Source organism: Formica exsecta, unplaced genomic scaffold, assembly GCF_003651465.1.
Source record: "Formica exsecta isolate Colony F162 unplaced genomic scaffold, ASM365146v1 scaffold172, whole genome shotgun sequence".
NCBI classification, from domain to species: Eukaryota; Metazoa; Arthropoda; class Insecta; order Hymenoptera; family Formicidae; genus Formica; species Formica exsecta.
In genome coordinates this window covers 157,095-177,668 of record NW_021849037.1, presented here as the reverse complement: position 1 = coordinate 177,668, position 20,574 = coordinate 157,095, and the positions used below count along the sequence as shown (strand labels likewise).

Sequence of the window (20,574 nt, the reverse complement as noted above, 5' to 3'; positions counted from 1 at the left end):
TTAATTTTATAAATTAAATTATTTAAATTTTTCTATATATATTACATTAATATATGTTATTAATATTATATATTTATATGTTATTAATACAAATGTCAGAAAATGACATCTTGTGAATGTGACATATCAACTATTGACGCCATTTTCGGATTTTATGAGACCCAGCTTAGGACATCTAATTGAGTGAAGCGAGGGGGGGATTTAAGGTGGCAGGAGGCACGAACCAAGCATCCATCTCTTCCGTGGTAGCGGCACTGTCGTGTCTGTGTAGGGCGTTTACACACTTAAAAAAAAATTCCCAGAAGTCGAAATGGAGGGGGGAGGGTCTAAGAAAAAGTTTTTACGATTTTTTTTAAATAAACGGGAAACTACCAAACGTTTTGGATGCGGTACCAAACATTAGCAATCAACAATTGAACGATTGGTAAAAAAAATTTCCAAAAGTCAAAGTGGGGGGGCTAAAAAAAGGTCAAAAATTTGTTTACGATTTTGTCAAAAAACGGGAAACTACCAAACTTTTTTAATGCGATACCAAACATTACCAATCAACCACCAATCGATTAATAAAAAGAAAATTCCCAAAAGTTACATTGGGGGGGCTAACTTTGGTAAGGTCAAGAACTATCGGATGTTTTTCTTCTGATTAATGACTGGTTCGATGTATTAAACAGCCAATCAAAATTCCCATAGCGGCTCGCGTGCTTACGGAGTGGAATTAGAACATCAGAATAAAATTTTGGGGAAAATGAGCCAGTTCATTTCCAACCTGAGAGTTGGCAACGTGCATCTTTACCCACACTCCTTAAATAAAGGCAAATGCTCGGTCTAGATATACTATGTCTATGGCTCGAGTTGTTCGAGCGCGTTACAGCTCCGTCCTTTTAAACTGTTTCTTGTGTTATCTTGTATTATAATAAAGTTCCTTAAGTGCCGGTCTACAATAGGTGATTTAAGCCCTAAGCCTTAAGAAATTGACCAATCATAGCCAAGTATGAGGAGAATACTCGACTGTGATTAGTCAATTTCTTAAGGCTTAGGGCTTAAATCACCTATTGTAGATCCGGACTTAGTGTTTCTTAAGTGAATGTTCCTCTTTTTGAAAGTGTTAGTAATATCGCGCCACCAATTCGATTAATCGATATCAATCCGCGGACGTAACAATAGGTCTGTTCTTTATAGCTGAACTGGCTGCACTAGTTCAGAGCTTATCTTTCTCCTTCCAATGGGGAGAGAAAAAGATAAACTTTGAACTAGTGCAGCCAGTTCAGCTATAAAGAACAGACCAAATATGTTTAAAATGTTTTTTTTTTAATTTTAAGAACGTTTTCTAAAATGTTGTCTACTCATTGAGGCCCGATACCCGAGATATATACAGGGTGTATCCTAAAAGGTGGGAAGTATTGCAATGAGAGATTCAGGACACAAAAATAAGAGAAAAAATTCATATGAACATATGTCCGATATGACCGTGTTTTCAAGTTATAGCTTATTTTATTTTTCAACAGAATTAAGATAATTACGGTTACAGGAAGTGCTCAAAATGACTACCTCTAACTTGAATACAGGCTTCAACACGTCTCATCATAGATTGTCTGACTGTTTCAAAAATTCCGGGTATTACTTGAATTTCCCGGCAACCATCTTCAACACGGTGACGAAGTATCTCGACGTTGTCAATGGGTGTTTTGTAAACAATGGATTTTAGATGCCCCCACAAATAATAATCGATTGGATTCAGGTCTGGAGAGCGAGCTGGCCAGGCAATAGGACCAACACGGCCTATTCAAATCGATATCCAAGTATACAGAGAGAAAAGTTTCTTTGGATTTAATAAATTTTGTTGTAATCAAAGAAATATAATGCTTGGAATGGTCCAACCATACTAATGTTTGAAGTAACAAATATGATTGTTTGATTTTCAAATAATATATTTATTTACTTTAAATAAAATATTTTTTAAATGAATTTCATTTTTTCTTCAACTTAAACAATTATATTATTCTTTCAAACAATATTCTTCTTTTATTCAAAAGATTCATTATAATTGCTTTTAACAATTTAAATAAATCTTAAAACAAGTTAGATAAAGTTAAATTGCACGTTACTGCATCTTTCTAATCAAATCTTTGAAGCATCTTAGGACTATAGCATATAGAAAAACTTAACTTTACTTATTCGGAATTTCTATCCAAATAAATGAATATCGGACATTTATCTGTCCGATTTTCCAAAAATTAGTTTCATTATCTGAATTCTCTTCTATAGAGATCGTATCAGAAATGAAACTGATAGAAATAGTTGTTAAATGTTATTAGCCGCATTTTGCAGGCCTTATTCATATACTGTTATGACAAAAACTTGAATACAAGTATAGTGAAGTATAGCGCGCCGCATAGCGGTAAGCGAGTAAATTATACTATTCCAAATAATAGTTATTTTTCCGTCAAACAACATGCAACGAAACCATTAAATTTTTTATTCAACAAAATAATGTTTTGTATAAAATTATGTTTTTGTAATGAAACAAATATAAGTCAAACAAATAGATATATTAAATTTAAAGAAACCTTTTGCGTCGTTCGAAAGATGGCGTTAAACGATGGTATACAGATTTTGAGTCAGTGGCGCTATCAGTCGTTAAACCCAGGTACTTATCATACAGCCCTCGTATATATATACAAGAATCGATAATCTGTGAAATATATTTTATAATTTAAAAAAAATCTAATAAACTATTAATAATACACAACGCAAATGTTTTCTGATTGGATATACCCATCCCCATTTCCATACATATACATCGTGCCACACATATCTGTCCTAATTTTCTTGATATATTTTTGCCGATTTTTCATTCTTGAAATTTCTGAAACTGCATTTCTTGGAATCAAATATCAGAAGAACATAATCAGCAAAAAGGTAGCACAAGATAAAATTTCAAGATGCGCAAAAATTTGAAACTTTAAAATTCGCAAAAGTATCAGAATTTTTTTTTTACGAAGAAAGAGAAAAATGCATTATGCATTCCCACCGGTCGGTCCGATGGGAATATGCAGAACTCGCACTCGCTAAAAATCTCTCCCTGGGTCAACTTTTGACTTCCTATCAATACTTACACAAATTTAAATTCTGAGATATCGGGAATATGATAGGCAAAAAAGGTAATACAAATAAAAACTTCAAAAATTGAAATTTTAAAAACTCCAACTTTATTTCCTTTTCTCATTTACAGTATAATGAAAATTACTATCTAAAAATTAATTATTCTTACAATTCAAGTTTCATAACTGATTGCATTTTGCAGGTTTTATATACGCTCATAACAAAAACTTGAATAATTGGGTATAGATAGTGAATAGCGCGCTGCATAGCGGTAAGCGAATGTGAACTATATCATTTCAAATAAGATTTAATTTTGTAATATTTTGTAATAAGCTGCAGATATGTTCTGCTCGGTTTCTGCTGCCAATCTGCTGTCAGGTTGCGCAAGCGCAGATCCTGCTCTGTTCCTGCCATCAATCTGCTGTTAGATTCTATGAGCAGGCTCTGCTTGATTTTTGGCACCAATTTGTTGATTTAATTGATAATAACAACTTCTGTATCAAATTTATAGCTTTTTTGCTGACAATAGTTGATAGCAGACACTTGACATGATCTGCTTTCGATAGATTTGGCTATCTGAGTCTACAGCTATTCCTCTGAAGAATGGAATGACTGTGATTGGCCACTTTTAGAATTACGGATGTTATTAAACCCGATTAAAGGCCGTATTAAGGCCGTTGCGGGCACGGTTAAGATTAGGGTTACAGTTGACGGTTACAGATTGACCAATCAGAGCAAGGCAGCTTGCCAACTGATTGGTCAATTGTAATACGGCCTTAAGAGTGACATATATATTCGCTTAACCACATGTAATATTTATTTCTAAATGACATATTGTATATAATTTATATTATATGATCTTGTAAATAAATCATATATGTACAAACGTAAATTAAAAATAAAAAATATGTACAAATATAATAAAAACTTTTTTTTCAAAAATGTAAAAATCTGGAAATTTTGGATTTTATAGAACCTATTCAGGCAAATTTGTATAATCATATGCATAAACAAGTTAACCAATCAAGTGTCTAATGGATGACGCCACATTGCTATCTTTTTCATATTGATGCATGATTGGTTGATTTTTCTGTGCATATGCATTATGTATCTATATATTTTATATATTCTATGGGATAAGTTCTTACCGATTGGTCTATCCGGAAATAAATATGGCGCCATGTTCAAAAAGAGATTGATTAAATTTCAAAGATTTTTCTCGCGATTTCTTACTCATTTGTCAAATTATCAATCTGTATATTTCTGTCATTTCCACATATTTTGATTTTTTATAAAATATTCTTCTACGTGCAAGGTACAAGTCATTAATGTCTTAATGATATGAATTTATGCACATTATTTATGCCATGCGGATTATGCGGAACCTAACAAAAAAAAAAAAAAAAAAAAAAAAAAAAAAAAAAAAAAAAAAAAAAAAAAAAAAAAAAAAAAAAAAAAAAAAAAAAAAAAAAAAAAAAAAAGAAAAAACACTAGTTTAGTAGTGTTTAGATATTTATTCGCGATATATCGTGTCGTATATTTATTTAAATTTTGCCATAAAATACGCGGTTCGTTATCAATTTGTATTTATACACTCAAAGATTTGTAGAATCAACAGTTGCATGTGATTGACGTTTCGCGCTTGTATACACGTGTGTGTACATCGCCGATCTGTCAATCTGTCAATTGTCAATCCCACAGCAAATTGCGGAGACCGTGGATGTCTTACCTCAATGACAGCGGTAATGAAGGTTAGGTAAGCTGTGTTGTTGGAGTAAAGGTAAAGAGAAGAAAGAACGTGTCCTGACTCATCACGTTCTAGAGGGAAAGACGTTGGTAACATATCTATATCACCGGTATCTCGCGTGTACCGTACGAGCGGAATCCGTATCACCTGACAGCATTGCCGGTTGCGCGACGCGTTCGTCACCCACTTTGACTTCACATCACTATGTATGTGTATATTATATTACACACTATGTATATGTGTATATTACATCACTATGTATGTGTACACAGGTGAATACGTAGCGTGTAGCACGAGCAGCACGCGGTGGAAAGGGGAGATTCCCCTTCCACGAGGAATAATCAAAATGGTGGCTTCGCACAACGCGGGTGATGTGGTGTAAGGCAGACATCGGCGGCTCGCATCATCGTGATCGTTTCGGACAGACGCGAAAAGCGTGAGCGTTGAATACGCTATATAGCCGGATAACATGGGCGACCCGAAGAGCCAGCACGGCGGGCAAGAGATGAAAGGCTGGCTTTTCAAATGGACGAACTACTTGAAAGGTTATCAACGAAGATGGTTCGTCCTGTCAAACGGCCTCCTGTCGTATTACAGGTAGTTTCCTACGTGTCATCGGATCTACCTCTACCTACCTACCTATCTCTGCCTCTGTCTACCTATCTTTATCAAATTTTTTCGACTCGCGCTATCGCGTTTCCATACGTCTTTAGACACACGCTCGTTATAACGTTTATATGATCGATCTTGACGAGATCGCATGCCACGGCTCGGGTCTGCTGTCTGCGTTTTTATTTCCAACGATTGTCAACGTCAGCCCCCCAGCCGCGTGGAGAAGAGAAATCTAGAGACACGTCGAAATGCAATATGGAGCTGTTCCCTGTTCGCGATTAGGTTATGTGCGCGTATATGTGACAGTATTCCTTTTTTTTCCTAATCGCTCCCGGTCAAAAATAGCCTGGCAACAGCTGATCGAATATGTATTTGAAGCACTATCTAGCGAAACGCATCGCCAAATGTCGACGAAATAGCGCGCATTGTTTGCGGACAATGTACTCGATTATTAATTAGTGATATTTATCGAGGACCGTTAAAACAATTAAAATTGCGTCATAAGCGATTAAAGAAATGAGAGAAAAATCTTGGCGCTAAATGCAAAAATCCAATTGACAAAAGAGAGCGCGGGGAACAGCTCCTTATTATTATCCGTTTTCAAAAGTTGATAAGTCCGTTTTCTGCGCCTTTTGAATTATAATCTTCCAGAGTTTGCGATAAGATGCATTGTAGCAAGAACATAGTAGAATGAGAACTTGGATACGCATGTACATAATGGGGCTTTGCGATTCTCATTTCCAAACGCGATTTTATCAGTCGATTTATTCGAGTAATATCGAATTGATTATTGTCTATTTGAATATTATTTGGCGATATTAATCTTCAATTCCAAACTTTTGTTTGTAATGTATATATAAAAAAAAAATATAAATATACTTTCTGAAGAATACGTCAAGTATCGCGATGATTACATAAAAGCGTGACAAAACTCTTTCCAGACGATACTAATACAACATTACGCTTACATTTATATGGTTCGTCGCAAAATGTAGAAATCAGTAATAGGAATTCTTGATGAATTTGTAGTCGATTCAGGGTGTCTATTTTCTGGAAAACCCTAGAAACCTGGAATTTTTAGGGATTTCGTTTTTATCTTGAAAGATCAGGGAATTCTCATGGAATTTTATTCGAGCTCAGGGAATTTTTTCAAAAATTCTCTCTTTGATCATTTTGTTCTTATATTGTTAGCATCGACAATTTGATTAGCCAATGATTATAAATTATATGTTTCAAATATATTATAAATATATATCTTCCTCTTTGATTATATGTTCATTGTCATAGCAAAAAATACTGAATATACAGTACTGAGTACACATTTTTTATTGTAATTCTTATAATTAATGATAGAAAATGAAAGTATTATGCAAATGAAAAATGCTTATCTTACAAAAGTCATTCAGTTCTTTTCAGTACATTTTTAAATTTAATATTTAAAATTTAAGTAGTTTATTTTTCCTTTGTATGAATAAAAAGTATTAGAAAACGCACACAAAAAAAATTTGTTTTAAAAAATTCCATCAAAAAATTCTCTAATTTTACCTAGAATTTTGAACAAATTACATGAAAAATCGGGGAATTTTTTTACAAACATTGGATAGACACCCTATCGATTATTGTTTGTTGTTATCTCAAATCAAAAAATTGTTTGAAGTTAAGAATTATTTATTATTATTGAGATTAATAAAAGTTATTTAACACTGTATATTTAACACTTGCGTTATAATTTTCGTGTTATTACACTCTTGAAAGAATGCAGAAATTTTAGAAAAAAAAATTGCCTTTCTATTGTGCAAATGTTCGCACTTGATGACGCATTTCGTTTATCCGAATCGAAGAATTAATTATCTATAAATTTTCCTCTCTTTTTTGTTAACTTACAAGATTTCTTATTAAATCATGTATAAGCGCTTCGTTATTTAGTTCACAGCATATATTCGTCTTTTGTGATTCGCAGCTTTTACAATTTTCGTCGTCGTTTTGTTCTGGCAATTTCGTTGCAAAATTAATAGTGTGGAACGATAGAGATTTATTCATTATGAGACGAGCGTACAAATAATGTCTCACAATCGTATTATTTTTGTTGTAGAGCAACCGCGTTTTTTTCAGACAGACGATTATGCACCGGCTTCCTAGGATTTTTCGTTTAACATTCCGCTTGGCACAGTTTGTGTGATTTGAGTTTGCAATGTCTTTTCCTGAAAATTGTTCTGGAATGTATTACGAATTTTCCTTGTTGTACGAATTAATTCTCGATTCTGTCGTAAGGCTTCTCGCACGGCAACACAGCGTGCACGCAAAATCACGCAACTCGTGTTACAAAACTCGAGTGAACTTTATCACTGTCGATATTTTACCAATTTCTTTTTTGATCTATGCAAACTCGAGGAGCGATAAAAAAAAAATGCTACGCTTTCGTCTAGGTTCTTTTTTGATCTATGCAAACTCGAGGGAGGATAAAAAAAAAATGCTACGCTTTCGTCTAGGAAAAAAAAAAAAAAAAATAAAATAAAATAAACAATTTCAAATAATAAGCTTTGCAATATTACACAATATGAACGGGGTCTATTTGTTTTATGGATTGTTTAGGGCTGAACCGACAGGGGGGCCAAAGATATCAACGCGACGCAAGCGGAGGACTGGCAGAGCCTCCGAGTAAGTAAAAAAAAAAGAGAGAAAAAAAAAGATAACGATGTATACAAAATCGCCGAAATATCCTGACTTTCCTCTTATTGTTAGCTAAATCTGTAATCAAAAACAACTGAGGACGTTGAAGACTCCAATTTTCATTTTTGCTACTCAATTATTCGTTATACACGAACATCCACTCTCTCTCTCTCTCTCACACACACACACACATATACCCCCATTTAACTTTCAATGTTTAAATGCAGTTTTGTAACTTGTCCTTAATCATCCGCTTTCTCTGTACCTATATATGTAACATGTAAGCGATATATTTATGTATAATCTGGAAATTAAATGCCCTCCTCTCATATGCTAAATATGCTAAAAGTACATCTGTATTCTCTTGTATGTTTTTCTTTCTCTTTCTCGCTGTGTAGGTGTGTGTGTGTGTGCGTATGTGTGCGCGCGCGCGCGTGTGTGTGTGTGTGTGTGTACCTGTACGTATCATAATGCAGCTGCAATGAAACGTGCCGCTTCTTTATGTTAGTCTCTGGTGCCGTTTATTCCGATCGAATCTGTTTTGTTATTTTTGTTCAAGCCGTGGTTTCTGAGCAGTATATAATGATCGTTATCGGAGCGACAAAGTAACTTAAAATCTCTAGATTAGATAGTTTTGTTTCTTTTCGAGCGAACGCTCGAAAGCTGTATCAGCTGACAACATTATCCGCAGACTAAATCTTTTCTCTTCTGAGTTCAACCGAGATGCAAGATTCTGTAATCTTTGTTAGACAATAGTTTATTTCTTCCTTCTCTCGTCATCTCTCATCAGTATATTTCTCTTTTTCTACCAGTTAGTCCTTGTATTCGCCTAAATTTTTTAATACGTTTTACATAATATGTATTTTGAGATACCTCATTTATGATACGATATTTATTATTATATGTAGAGATGTAAATAGAAAAAAAAAACAACATTTTTTTTCATAAAAAGGGTTTTTTTATGAAAAAAAACAAGCCTTATTTTTCTTTAAATTTTATTTTTTTTTTTAGATATTTAATATCTTTATATTTTGATTACTGCAAATTGATTTTTCATTATTTTTTTTTTAAATTTTTTAGATGATAGATTTGAATTAACCATTATTATTTTAAATGTAGCTCGCATTCCAATTGGCTATTATAATTATATAATTATGCATCTACTTGAAAATTATCCGAATCATGCCGAGTTTGATGTAATTTGCCGCAAAAGTCTAATCCATTAAAATTACTTTCGAAAAAAAATTAATTAAAAATATAAGAACTTCAGTTTTTTTTATTATGTTAACAAAAAAAAATATAAAAAAATATAATATTATATTTAGAAAAATAATGAAAAAAACAATATTTGTTTGTTTTTTTTTCTATTAGAAAAAAACGATTTTTTACATCTCTAATTATACAGTAATTAAGAGATACATTTTCGCCAATTATCTGGCGTATCTGAAATAGATCGATAAATTTTGGCAACAGATTTTATTCATCTTAAGGATGGAAGAAGAAGATTATGTAATTGTAGATCCGCATTCTTTCCAAGCTATAAACGACTTCGCGTCTGCCGCGGAATTTTAGAAGAATTTTTAAGATTGACAGAGATTTATTTTTGAAAAAAAAAAACGAATATTATTCCGTCTTTTCCTTTAAAGAAGTTGTTGAAAATAATTTTTCTTCTATAATGAAATGTACAATCTTAGAAATTGAAATATAAATGGATAAAAAGATATTTATTCTTAGAGATTTATTGTTACCTTAATGTACATTCTTAAAGCAACATATTCAATCGCGCAATAAGCACTATTGTTATTTATTATTAATGTAAAATTATACGAACATAATTATAATATAATTATAATATCATTAATATATATAAAAATATACAATGAAATATAATGTTTATATTTCTAACTTTACTAGGCATGTTTCTTGCAAAATTTCGTCGTCGGTGAAAATTTATAATTATTTATAATTACTATCTTATAATTATTTATAATTCAAAAAGAAAGAATATTTTATAATTACTATCTTATAATTATTTATAATTCAAAAAGAAAGAATATTTTCAGATTTATAATTATATTTTGTTTCCATCCTTAAGTTGTATAAAGAATACTTTGATAAAATTTGACGATTATTTCAGTTGTATTAGCATGACTTGTTTCCTTTTTCCACGCAGAGTCGTGATTGTTGCCTGTTTGATTAACCCGAGTGACCTCACGTGCATGATCCGATTGAGAGCTCCTACTCCGTTCTTTAGATTGTTGTTTCGTACGACGGAATAACTCCTACAGATTTGTTGCACTATTCGAACTTAAGATGTTTATTTATGTAAACGTGGACAGGAGCCGGATCGTTACGGGACGGTAGTGGGATCGCTTTTAACGAGTGTATTCTCGGCGATTACGCTAATAAACTCATACATTTTGATTTGCCCAACCGTCCCTTTGCTCTGTTCCTCCTCTCCCCATTTTCCCGGCGAATCAGATACGGTGTCACAGATGAACGCAGACAATTAATTATTAAATTGACCTGTCAATTTTTTGTCAAGAGAAGTCGCTTCTTCACCAAAGGAAACATCGGCAATCGAGTCTACAATTGCAAACTTACGTCTGTCTTTCTCTGTGTCATTCGGCAATTGCGAGGCAATTCCAAAGGCATGTGAGTACTCGAGACTGTCTCCATTTTTCTTGTTTTAGAAATCCCGCAGAGATGTCCCACACCTGCCGCGGCACGATTTCCTTACACGGGGCCTTAATACATACAGTGGACGCCTGTACTTTTGTCGTAAGCAACGGCGGCACGCAAACCTTCCACATCAAGGCGTCGACCGAGGTGGAGAGACAGCAATGGGTTACAGCCCTCGAGTTGGCAAAAGCCAAAGCTATCCAAGCAATGGAATCTGGTTTGTATTTGTACTTGGTCATTATTATTTGTACGTCGTTTAATGTGTTTTTAACATATCTTTTTCACACTTCATTTGTAAAATATCTAAGATCGGATTCATTTGTAAAATATCTAAGATCGGAAAATCTCCGAGAAATATAAATATATACAGGATGGAGCATTTAAAGTAGTACAAGCTATTATCTCTGAAAGTACACATTATAGCAAAAAATGTTTCAGACAATTTTTCAGACAAAAGTTATTCGACTTGAAGGGGGGACATAAAAAGGTGCCATTGATTTGACCTTGGATAGTCATTTGAAGGTCACCTTTAATTTCTTAAATGGAAACCCCTCATTTTTTTATTGCATATTCTTGTAGCTTATATCGAGAGCTTTTCAAAATACTATAATAAAGTATTTTTTCATTAAGTATTTTCGAGTTATTTTATATCTTAATCTGACATATCTTGATATAAAAAATAAAATATCTTGTAAAATATTTAGTTTTCGATAATCTTACCATAATACTTTTATATACAGAATAATGAGACAGATCAATTGGTATAAAGAAAATAATAATATATATGTGTCCTTTCAGAGATAATAATAGCTTTGTAACACTTTAAATACCCCACTCTGTATACAGGGTGTTCCAGATCAGGTCAATGAAACTTCAGGGTCTTATAAGAAATTGAATTTAGAACAAAAAAGTTCCTATAAACATAGGTCCGGAAACGTTCCGTTAAAAAGTTATAGCTAATAAACTCTCTGTAAGTAATTAGTTATGATCAAAATTTAATAAGAACATTTTTATGTTTGCATTTGCAATGTTTGCACTACGAATGTAATGTTTACATAAAGATAATCGAAAGATGGTTTTTTTCAAGTTTCTGCTTTTTTCATTGTTTTGAGCTTATTTTCTTTTAAACGCCTTATCAGAATTAAATGAAATTGTTGTAATTTAGTTTGTTATTTAATTATCCATCAGATTTATTTCGTTTTTTTTTTTTTTTTCAAATAAATGAGTTTTAAAGTTATTTTGAAAAATCATCAAAAAAACGTGATTTTTCGAAGTTTATTAACTATAACTTTTTAACGAAGCGTTTTCAGACCTATAACTATAGGAACCTTTTTGTTTCAAATTCAGTTTCCTATAAGACTCTGAAGTTTCATTGTCCTGGCCTAAAACACCCTATTGTATATACATACAATTTATGCATTTCAGTTTAAATTAAATAGTCAATATTAATTTTTGAGATTTTTCAATCCGAATCATATCTAACGTACGAACATTCCGATGTTATAAAGAATATTCTAATATCGATACGAGACACTGTGTCTACACGGTCGAACAATTAAGTTTCGAGACTTGCTTCGCATTTCCAAACGTTTGATCCGTTTGTACTGCCATTCAAGGAACGCTTGACAACGCGCCAACATTAAATTCTGCGTTAAATTAGTGAAGTCTCCAACAGAAACGTTATAAATGATTCAGCAAGCCTAGTCCTCTGAAGCAAGCCCTTTTAAAATTTGATTCATGTTTTTTTTTTATATCATCTGTATCTTCGAAACGTTACTCTTATGCATAGCTGACTCTCCATAGGCTTGTTGAATTATTTGTAACGTTTCTGTTGGAGACTTCTCTAATTTAACGCAGAATTTAATGTTGGCGCATTGTCAAGCGTTTCCTCCATTACACCGATTTTTAAACAAAATTTTGTAACACTACTTTGCGTGACTGTATCTCATTAACTATTGAACCAAATAATTTAAAACTTGCACCACGTGTTGAGTATTGAGTTGTGAATAACCTCCTGAAATGGCAGCATAAACGGATCAAACATTCGGAAATGCGAAGCGAGTCTCGAAACTTAATTGTTCGACCATGTATATACTACATTTATAAAACTATTATGTTATCTATCCTTTTCATCTACTTTCATCAAACTTTGGTATTTTATGTGAAATTTCTTTTAACAGAAGAGGAAGAGGAATATCAAGATAACGACAATCAAAACGTAGAAACTGCGTCTGTGATTAAGGATCTAACGCGACGATTGGACGATTTGCAAGCGTGCAACGACTTAATATTCAAGCAGGGATCTGCACTTCAGCGAGCTTTATCCGATTTGGAAACGTTAGACCCTCCGTCCCCTGAATTGGCGGCGAAATTCAAGACCGTCAGCGAGCGAGCTACGCTTTTCCGGATTGCGGCGAATGCTATGATCAGTGTAAGTTTCAATAAAAAATCTGTTATAAATTTAAATATATTGAAAAACACACAAGAAATGTTACCGTGTGTAACGTCATGAATTTATTTAAAAATCTTGCGAGAAAGAAAAAGTAAAGTACCAATAAGTCTTATACTGTTTGAATTTTACAATTTAGAAATCCACTTTATATTCTCTGAATTTTTGTTTCTTTTTTACAAAATGTCAGTATTAATTGTGGTTTTGATTGCAATAATTTTTTAATTCAACAAGTATAAGATTCAAGTATCATATATAAAATCTTTAACAAATTCTCAGATAAAAAAGTCTAAGGTACATATTCAGAACAGACTGTAACATCTTTGGAAAAACGTATATAGAATACGAATGTCATTTTTATATGTTATGTGCAATTGAAGATGTACAGATTAAAATTTGTTGAGCAAATGTTAAAAGTTTTTTGGATTATAGAATCGAATAACATAAGGATTCATGATACTTTTACAGAACTTAATAAAAATAAAAATTAAATAAAAATTTCAGAATTCGTGAAGTATTTTTGGACATTTTATAAATCTTATTGCAATGAGATATGACAGATTATATAACTGAGCGAATGATTCATTCTTAAGACAGTGTAAGGAGAAGAAGAGGAAAGATCGTATTTATTGTGATATATTTAGTAATTTGTTCCTATGATTAATGCGTTTAACAATTTGTTTGATTAACACGTTCAAAGATCAGATAGAAACTCAATTCAGTACAAAATTCGCATGCAGTACAAAGTTTAATTTTCATGTCAATTAGAATCATCTTAAATTCTGTTCACAAGATTGTCCTTGGCAATGGCATCTCTACTGATATGATTTAAAATGATGTAATCTAACATGAGAGCCTCGCTGAAATTAGATTGTATACTTGTTACAGACGAGCAACGATTACTTTCAACTAGCCCAGCAACAGGAGCCTAAATGGAAGAAGCTGCTGCAGCATGAACGCGACCAAAAGGTGCGGATAGAGAAGATGGTCGAACAGCTAGCTAGGCAACATTCTCATTTGGAGGAAGCAGCACAACACGCGATTCCTTCAGCGACGCTTGCAGGAGGACACAGACCTTCACGTAAATAATCTTACATCTACATTCTTCGTTTTGTAGCACGTTCATTCATATATTTTTCGATACTTTTTGATATTTTTTTATTGTTTAATTGATAGCTTAAGACACTACTCTTTAAAAAGTGTGCAACAAAACTCCTGTATTTTATTAAAATTTTATTTATGAATATTAATGCGCGACACGCGCTATAAATTTCAAAATCAAGTCGGTAGAATATTTCTCGTCATTATCACAAAAAATATTTTGATAATATTAAATATATTTCGCCAATTAAATTTCAAAAATAAATATTCTTCCAAAATAAAATATGCTTGAAATTCTTTGACGAATAAGCATTTTTGGATTTCGCACAAAATTCACATTATCCGTGGGTGATGTAAATTTTGTGGTTTATAAAATGTGATAGGGAAATGAAATATTTTCAAATCCCGGCGCCTTTATTTATTTACTCGTATCTCGCGCTAGATGGCTTTGGGGAGGTACACACCGATGCAACACGTTATCGCGCGGCTTACGTCATCCATGGTGTACTACGTACTCTCTAACACATTGCAGCATATATATATATGTATATATATACATATATATAGAGAGAAAAAAGCGTATATTCGCGCCTATATGCACAGTGTTCTCGGGCTTCCTCCGATTTTGACGTTTACTCAGGCGGCCCTTGGTATTCGATACGGGTTTTCTCCCGTAAACTTGATTTCCGGAATTCGGAACTATCCCCCTCCCCCATATCCTAAGTCTAATTGAAGAAAGACAGAATCGGACGAAGTTGTCAAAACAATAATCGGACGAGTCTAAAAGTGGTGCGTTTCGTTATTGGTGTCTCATTCAACTATTCTTGTCAAGTGTTCGCAAAAGTGGCAAAATTTGCATTGTCTTGTCAAAATTGATCGTACACAATCGTATGACAGGATGTGTCAGACTGTGTTCCGCGCTCTCTCTCTCTCTTTCTCTCTCTCTCTCTCTCTCTCTCTCTCTCTATTCTGTTCTTTTTATCTGTACATTGTTACACTTTCTATACTTGAAAACAATGTAATTGTATATGTGTATGTACATACATATACATATAACATATCCGAGAAAGAGAGAGAGAGAAATTGCAAGGAAGTACACAAAAGTGCAACTAAAGGGAATATATGTAATGTGTGTGTATAAAGTAGCTTTTTATAATCCATAACCACGATTCTCTCGTTAGTTTTAATCAAATGTCGCGGAACCCCGATTTTGTGGAGTCCAAATCCACGGTACAGTCGATTCGATTTAAATCAGAAAGGAGACTATACTAAAATGAGGGCAGACGAGAGTTTTAAATTAATATATCGATTCATTATTACTGATAAGATCTCCTGATTGAGTAAAGCACGAACGACTGGGTGAGATCATTAACACGTGTCATGCTATAATTTACACAGTTCTCACAATCTTATCGATGTCCTCACGTGCGATAGAGATCAACCGCATTATTTATCTTAACGCTTATCTAAACTTTGGGAACGATTAGATGACCTCTGTGGTCTCGCTCTGTGTTCAGTTTTTCTGCTTTCGTCTTCCTCCATTTGAATATTTCCATGTGTGACAAATGGAGAAATTCTGACTTTGCAGATCCCGCAATTACGACATCACCGTCGGAGGATGAGGAGGATAATGCTGAGTTTTATGATGCGCAAGAGTCAGATACTTTCACTCTAAACATATCTGGAGTCGCCACGAGTAATTCGATCTCACACACGAGAGACCGCACCGATTCTCAGGGTAGCGACGATGGCTCCAGTTCAGAAGGGGATCCAACACCTTTGCCTGTTTCCGATTCCACTGGTGCAGAGTCGTTTCTCATTGTGACCGATTCTACAGCAGCGCAGACTCCCTCACCCGTCAAGACCACAGACGACCTGGACAATGTAAGCGAGTTCCATTTTTTTCACCATTTTAAATATTTACGAAGCAGGATGTGAACACGTTCTCTTTTTTTCTTTTTTTCTTTTTTTCTTTTTTTCTTTTTTTCTTTTTTTCTTTTTTTCTTTTTTTCTTTTTTTCTTTTTTTCTTTTTTTCTTTTTTTCTTTTTTTCTTTTTTTCTTTTTTTCTTTTTTTCTTTTTTTCTTTTTTTCTTTTTTTCTTTTTTTCTTTTTTTCTTTTTTTCTTTTTTTCTTTTTTTCTTTTTTTCTTTTTTTCTTTTTTTCTTTTTTTCTTTTTTTCTTTTTTTCTTTTTTTCTTTTTTTCTTTTTTTCTTTTTTTCTTTTTTTCTTTTTTTCTTTTTTTCTTTTTTTCTTTTTTTCTTTTTTTCTTTTTTTCTTTTTTTCTTTTTTTCTTTTTTTCTTTTTTTCTTTTTTTCTTTTTTTCTTTTTTTCTTTTTTTCTTTTTTTCTTTTTTTCTACACTATAGATTTGGCAAGCCAACAATGGCGGTAGCGGCACCAGGGTGACCACTGTTTCCAAAAGGAAGCGAAGGATTAAGGTACCTGATAAACCAAATTATCCCTTGAATCTATGGAGTATCATGAAAAACTGTATTGGCAAAGATTTGTCAAAAATTCCTATGCCAGTTAATTTCTCCGAACCACTTAGTATGCTTCAACGGCTGACAGAAGACTATGAATACGCAGATATTCTTGATAGGTATATTTTTTTATTTCTAATGAAAAATTATGAAAATTATGTGCATGATGAAATGTTCTTTTAAATAGGGCTGCGGAATGTACAGATAGCTATGAACAGATGGCTTATGTAGCTGCGTTCACTATATCTAGTTACTCTACAACTGCTACTAGAACGGGAAAGCCTTTCAATCCTCTTTTGGGTGAAACTTTTGAGTGTGATCGTACAGATGACCTTGGATGGCGGGCAATTTCAGAACAAGTATCTCATCATCCGCCTATGCTGGCTCAACATTGCGAAGGAAAGAAATGGCGATGTTGGCAAGAGTTTACAATGGCCTCCAAGTTTCGTGGAAAATATCTGCAGGTACAATATTTTATTTATCGCAGAATATATAGCATTGTATTTATCTTTTCTGACATAAGATATTTTTTCAAGTCTGCAGTACACAAATATATCAAATAGATATCAAAATATATTTGATATAAATGTGTAATATGAGATAAATTATTTATTATTGAATAATATATTAACATAACATTACACAAACTAATTTATCAAATTATAAGTAAATGAGTTACGATATAAATATTCTTTGTGTATATAATGTTTGGAAAAATATTTTGCAAAATTTTTGATTGTCATCAACAAAAACATTGAAGAGAAAGATTTTTGTTCTTTTATCGATGTATGTGTTTGATGTATGTTTTGCTCAATATAATAAAATTTACAAGTTTATTGATTTTCTGTAATAATGTGACTCGGGTGACTAAATTTCAGAGCCCTAGGCTGTAACGCCTTATGTAGTTATATAATATAATAGATATATACACGATTCTGACGTCATCTTAATATATTGATATGCAAACGCATATTAGCCACATTAAAAAAATAATAGTTGAGTGATTGGCTTTTAGAAAATACATATGATAATTCAGAAATATATGTTAATTACATATACAGGCCTGCACAGGCCATTATTCAATAATTGCGCAACTATTGTGTCTTCTGAATACAGCCATTTAAATAATTGATTTTTGCAATCAGGTAATTCCTTTGGGTACTGCCCATTTGGAATTCAACAATGGGGAGCAACATTATACATGGCGTAAAGTTACAACTACAGTACATAATATTATAGTTGGAAAATTGTGGGTTGATCAGAGCGGTGATATGGATATTGTAAATCATAAGGAAGGTATCAAGTGCCATTTGAAGTACATACCGTACTCATATTTTTCGCGAGACAGTCAGCGTAAGGTGAAGGGAATAGTAATGAATTCTAACAAGGAAGTCAAGTGGGTAGTACAAGGCACATGGGATTCGAAAATAGAAATTGCTCCAGTAATCAGCTCGTCTGGTACACCTGATAATCCAGTCTACAAGACAGGTCCCTACATATTGGCGTGGAAACGACGTATGCCTACGTACGTATATAACTCTAATAGTTATGATATGTGACTCTCTGACTGAAACTCGGTTGAAAAAATATCGCTTTTTCCGCATTTTTTTTATTTTCTGTCTTTCATTCTCTTTTGATATATATAATTTTATTTAAACACAGCGATTCAACACCTCCTACTAAAATTGTAATAATAAAATTAAGAATAAATAATTTTTCATAATGTAACAAAGATCATTTTAATACCTAAATTTTTGTTTCGAAAAAGATCAATTGAGAGAAAGTTCTTTATTATATATTTACCATAGTAACATTTTTAATGCATATGATATTGCAGATAGATATTTCAACGTTTTAATTTAATTTTACAGTGATGACTGTGAGAAATATTATTCATTCACGGAATTAGCGTGTCAATTAAACGAACCGGAAGAGGGTGTAGCTCCGACGGATTCTCGGCTGAGGCCCGATCAGCGATTAATGGAAGATGGACGGTGGGACGAAGCTAATGCCGAGAAATTGCGTTTAGAAGAAAAACAAAGAGCGTCCAGACGAGCACGCGAGCACGAGGCCGAAAAAGCTACCACACAAGGTAGGTTTATATATGTTATCAGATTGCAAAAATATTGAGTCTTTGTGCTCACTTGGAAACTTTGTTTTTCCGCAGGTTTACCTTATGAGGTGTACGAACCGTTGTGGTTCAAGAAGAAGCAGGATCCATACACAGATAGCCGTTGTTACGTTTACAATGGCGAATATTGGGATTGTAAGAGTAGAGGTGATTGGTCACGATGTCCGAATATATTTTAGTTAATTATATAAATTATATTCGATTATATGATACGAGATTCGTCACACACGTATATGCAGTGCAAACAAGTTTTGGATCATTCAAGTGACGATAGTCGAGTTTATACAAGTCGCGACCGCTTGTGGTGAAGACTTGAATGCTTATAAAATAACGTTGACATAATAATGGGATTGTTATAGGATATGGTATAGCGAGATTAATTCTTCCAAAGTTGCTGGCACTCTGATATGTATAATATGCATTTTGCATATAGTTGCATATCACATCACTTTTGTTTTTCTTTGATTCTCCCTATCTTTCTCTTTTCCTCTGTGCAGCATTCTTTTGTTCTTTTCTTTCCGAGTACAATTAGGCGCATTTCCAATCCAATACTTATTTAATATGCATTTGTATGTTATTATTTTATTTCAAGATTTTGCAAAATTAATGTAAATAGATACTCTTAAATTTTTCAATCCAATTATATTGCATATTTAAATTTTGCATAAATCAGCTGTATGTACGAATTAATGACGAATTGATGCTGAAGTGAGCATCGATAAAACTAAGCGAATATTTTACTACATCAGCCTAAAACTGAGATAGCAATATTACGATCGTAGAGAAAGAAGTACTATCACCATTATCGAAGGGAAGGGGGGTAATCAAGCTCAATGTTCCACTTTTATAATATATCTAGTATTTTCGATTTATTTTTAAACGAATACACACGAATCTAATTTTCCAGAAATTAATCCTTATGTTTTATCGAAATTTGTCATGCTACTATATGTAGATGAAAATTTTGTATATTTCATCATTTGATCCATTGCTGAAACGCAATATTTAGAAATGCACAGCGAGGAATAAAATTGAGTTTGTATTCAATATGCATTGGTGTAAATCAAGATGCAATAATATTTTCATTTTTCAACTCGTTTTTATGAAAATAAACAAAAGATAGGCATTTATAAATATCAAAAAACTCTCCAGTTTAACTTTGATATATATATATATATATATTAGAGAGAATATGCCTGTAATCATGTCATAATATTTTCCTCGCTGCATATTTCTTGTTTGATGCAGTATGTATCTGAAATATTCGAAATGGAAATATGAAAATATCGACAGTATTGTCCGAATTAAGGATGAATATAGATATTGTACATTCGAAGATTTATTCAATGATTTCGGATACACAAACGCAGCGATAATCTGATTGCTGATATTTTATGTAATATAAATATAAATCGACAACCATGATGCTTCCAAGTTTGGCCATTGTTATTGCAAAAGCCACGCCATTACACATGCTCGTGCAAACTTTGAGCCCGCTAGATAGACAGAGTATTTTATTAAGCTGTAATGCGTTGCAGTGTCATATATATATATATATATATATATATATATACAATTGTTCAAACCCTTATATTACTAA

General features: G+C 32.9%; 2 protein-coding genes across 3 annotated transcripts in view; one reads left to right on the top strand and one right to left on the bottom strand.

Moving 5' to 3' along the window:
• Positions 1–4,851, bottom strand: part of LOC115233357 (ribosome biogenesis protein BRX1 homolog) — a gene marked incomplete at its 5' end in the record, with an annotated part of 9,050 nt that extends 4,199 nt beyond the window's left edge. The window contains one exon of the mRNA XM_029803721.1: positions 4,832–4,851. Within this exon, the coding sequence (XP_029659581.1) occupies positions 4,832–4,851 (20 nt within the window). The remainder of the gene's footprint in view (positions 1–4,831) is intronic.
• LOC115233341 (oxysterol-binding protein 1) lies at positions 4,841–20,235 on the top strand. Of its 2 annotated transcripts, XM_029803687.1 has the most exons (12): positions 4,841–5,055; positions 5,122–5,446; positions 8,054–8,119; positions 10,825–11,030; positions 12,994–13,244; positions 14,151–14,343; positions 15,952–16,247; positions 16,730–16,962; positions 17,031–17,307; positions 17,989–18,368; positions 18,715–18,935; positions 19,011–20,235. In XM_029803687.1, the coding sequence occupies exons 2-12, from the start codon at positions 5,319–5,321 to the stop codon at positions 19,151–19,153; spliced, it is 2,394 nt and encodes a 797-aa protein (XP_029659547.1). In that variant the 5' UTR covers positions 4,841–5,055; positions 5,122–5,318; the 3' UTR covers positions 19,154–20,235. The 2 variants fall into 2 exon arrangements, with proteins under 2 accessions (XP_029659547.1, XP_029659548.1); XM_029803688.1 differs by lacking the exon at positions 8,054–8,119.
• The last annotated feature ends 339 nt before the right edge of the window (positions 20,236–20,574 follow it).

Excerpts from the sequence above, each read along its gene's own strand:
- LOC115233341 (XM_029803687.1), top strand. The coding sequence starts at position 5,319 with ATGGGCGACCCGAAGAGCCAGCACGGCGGGCAAGAGATGAAAGGCTGG. Across the intron at positions 17,308-17,988 it reads TTCGTGGAAAATATCTGCAG|GTAATTCCTTTGGGTACTGC; the intron begins GTACAATATTTT and ends TTTTGCAATCAG. Across the intron at positions 18,369-18,714 it reads TGGAAACGACGTATGCCTAC|TGATGACTGTGAGAAATATT; the intron begins GTACGTATATAA and ends TTAATTTTACAG.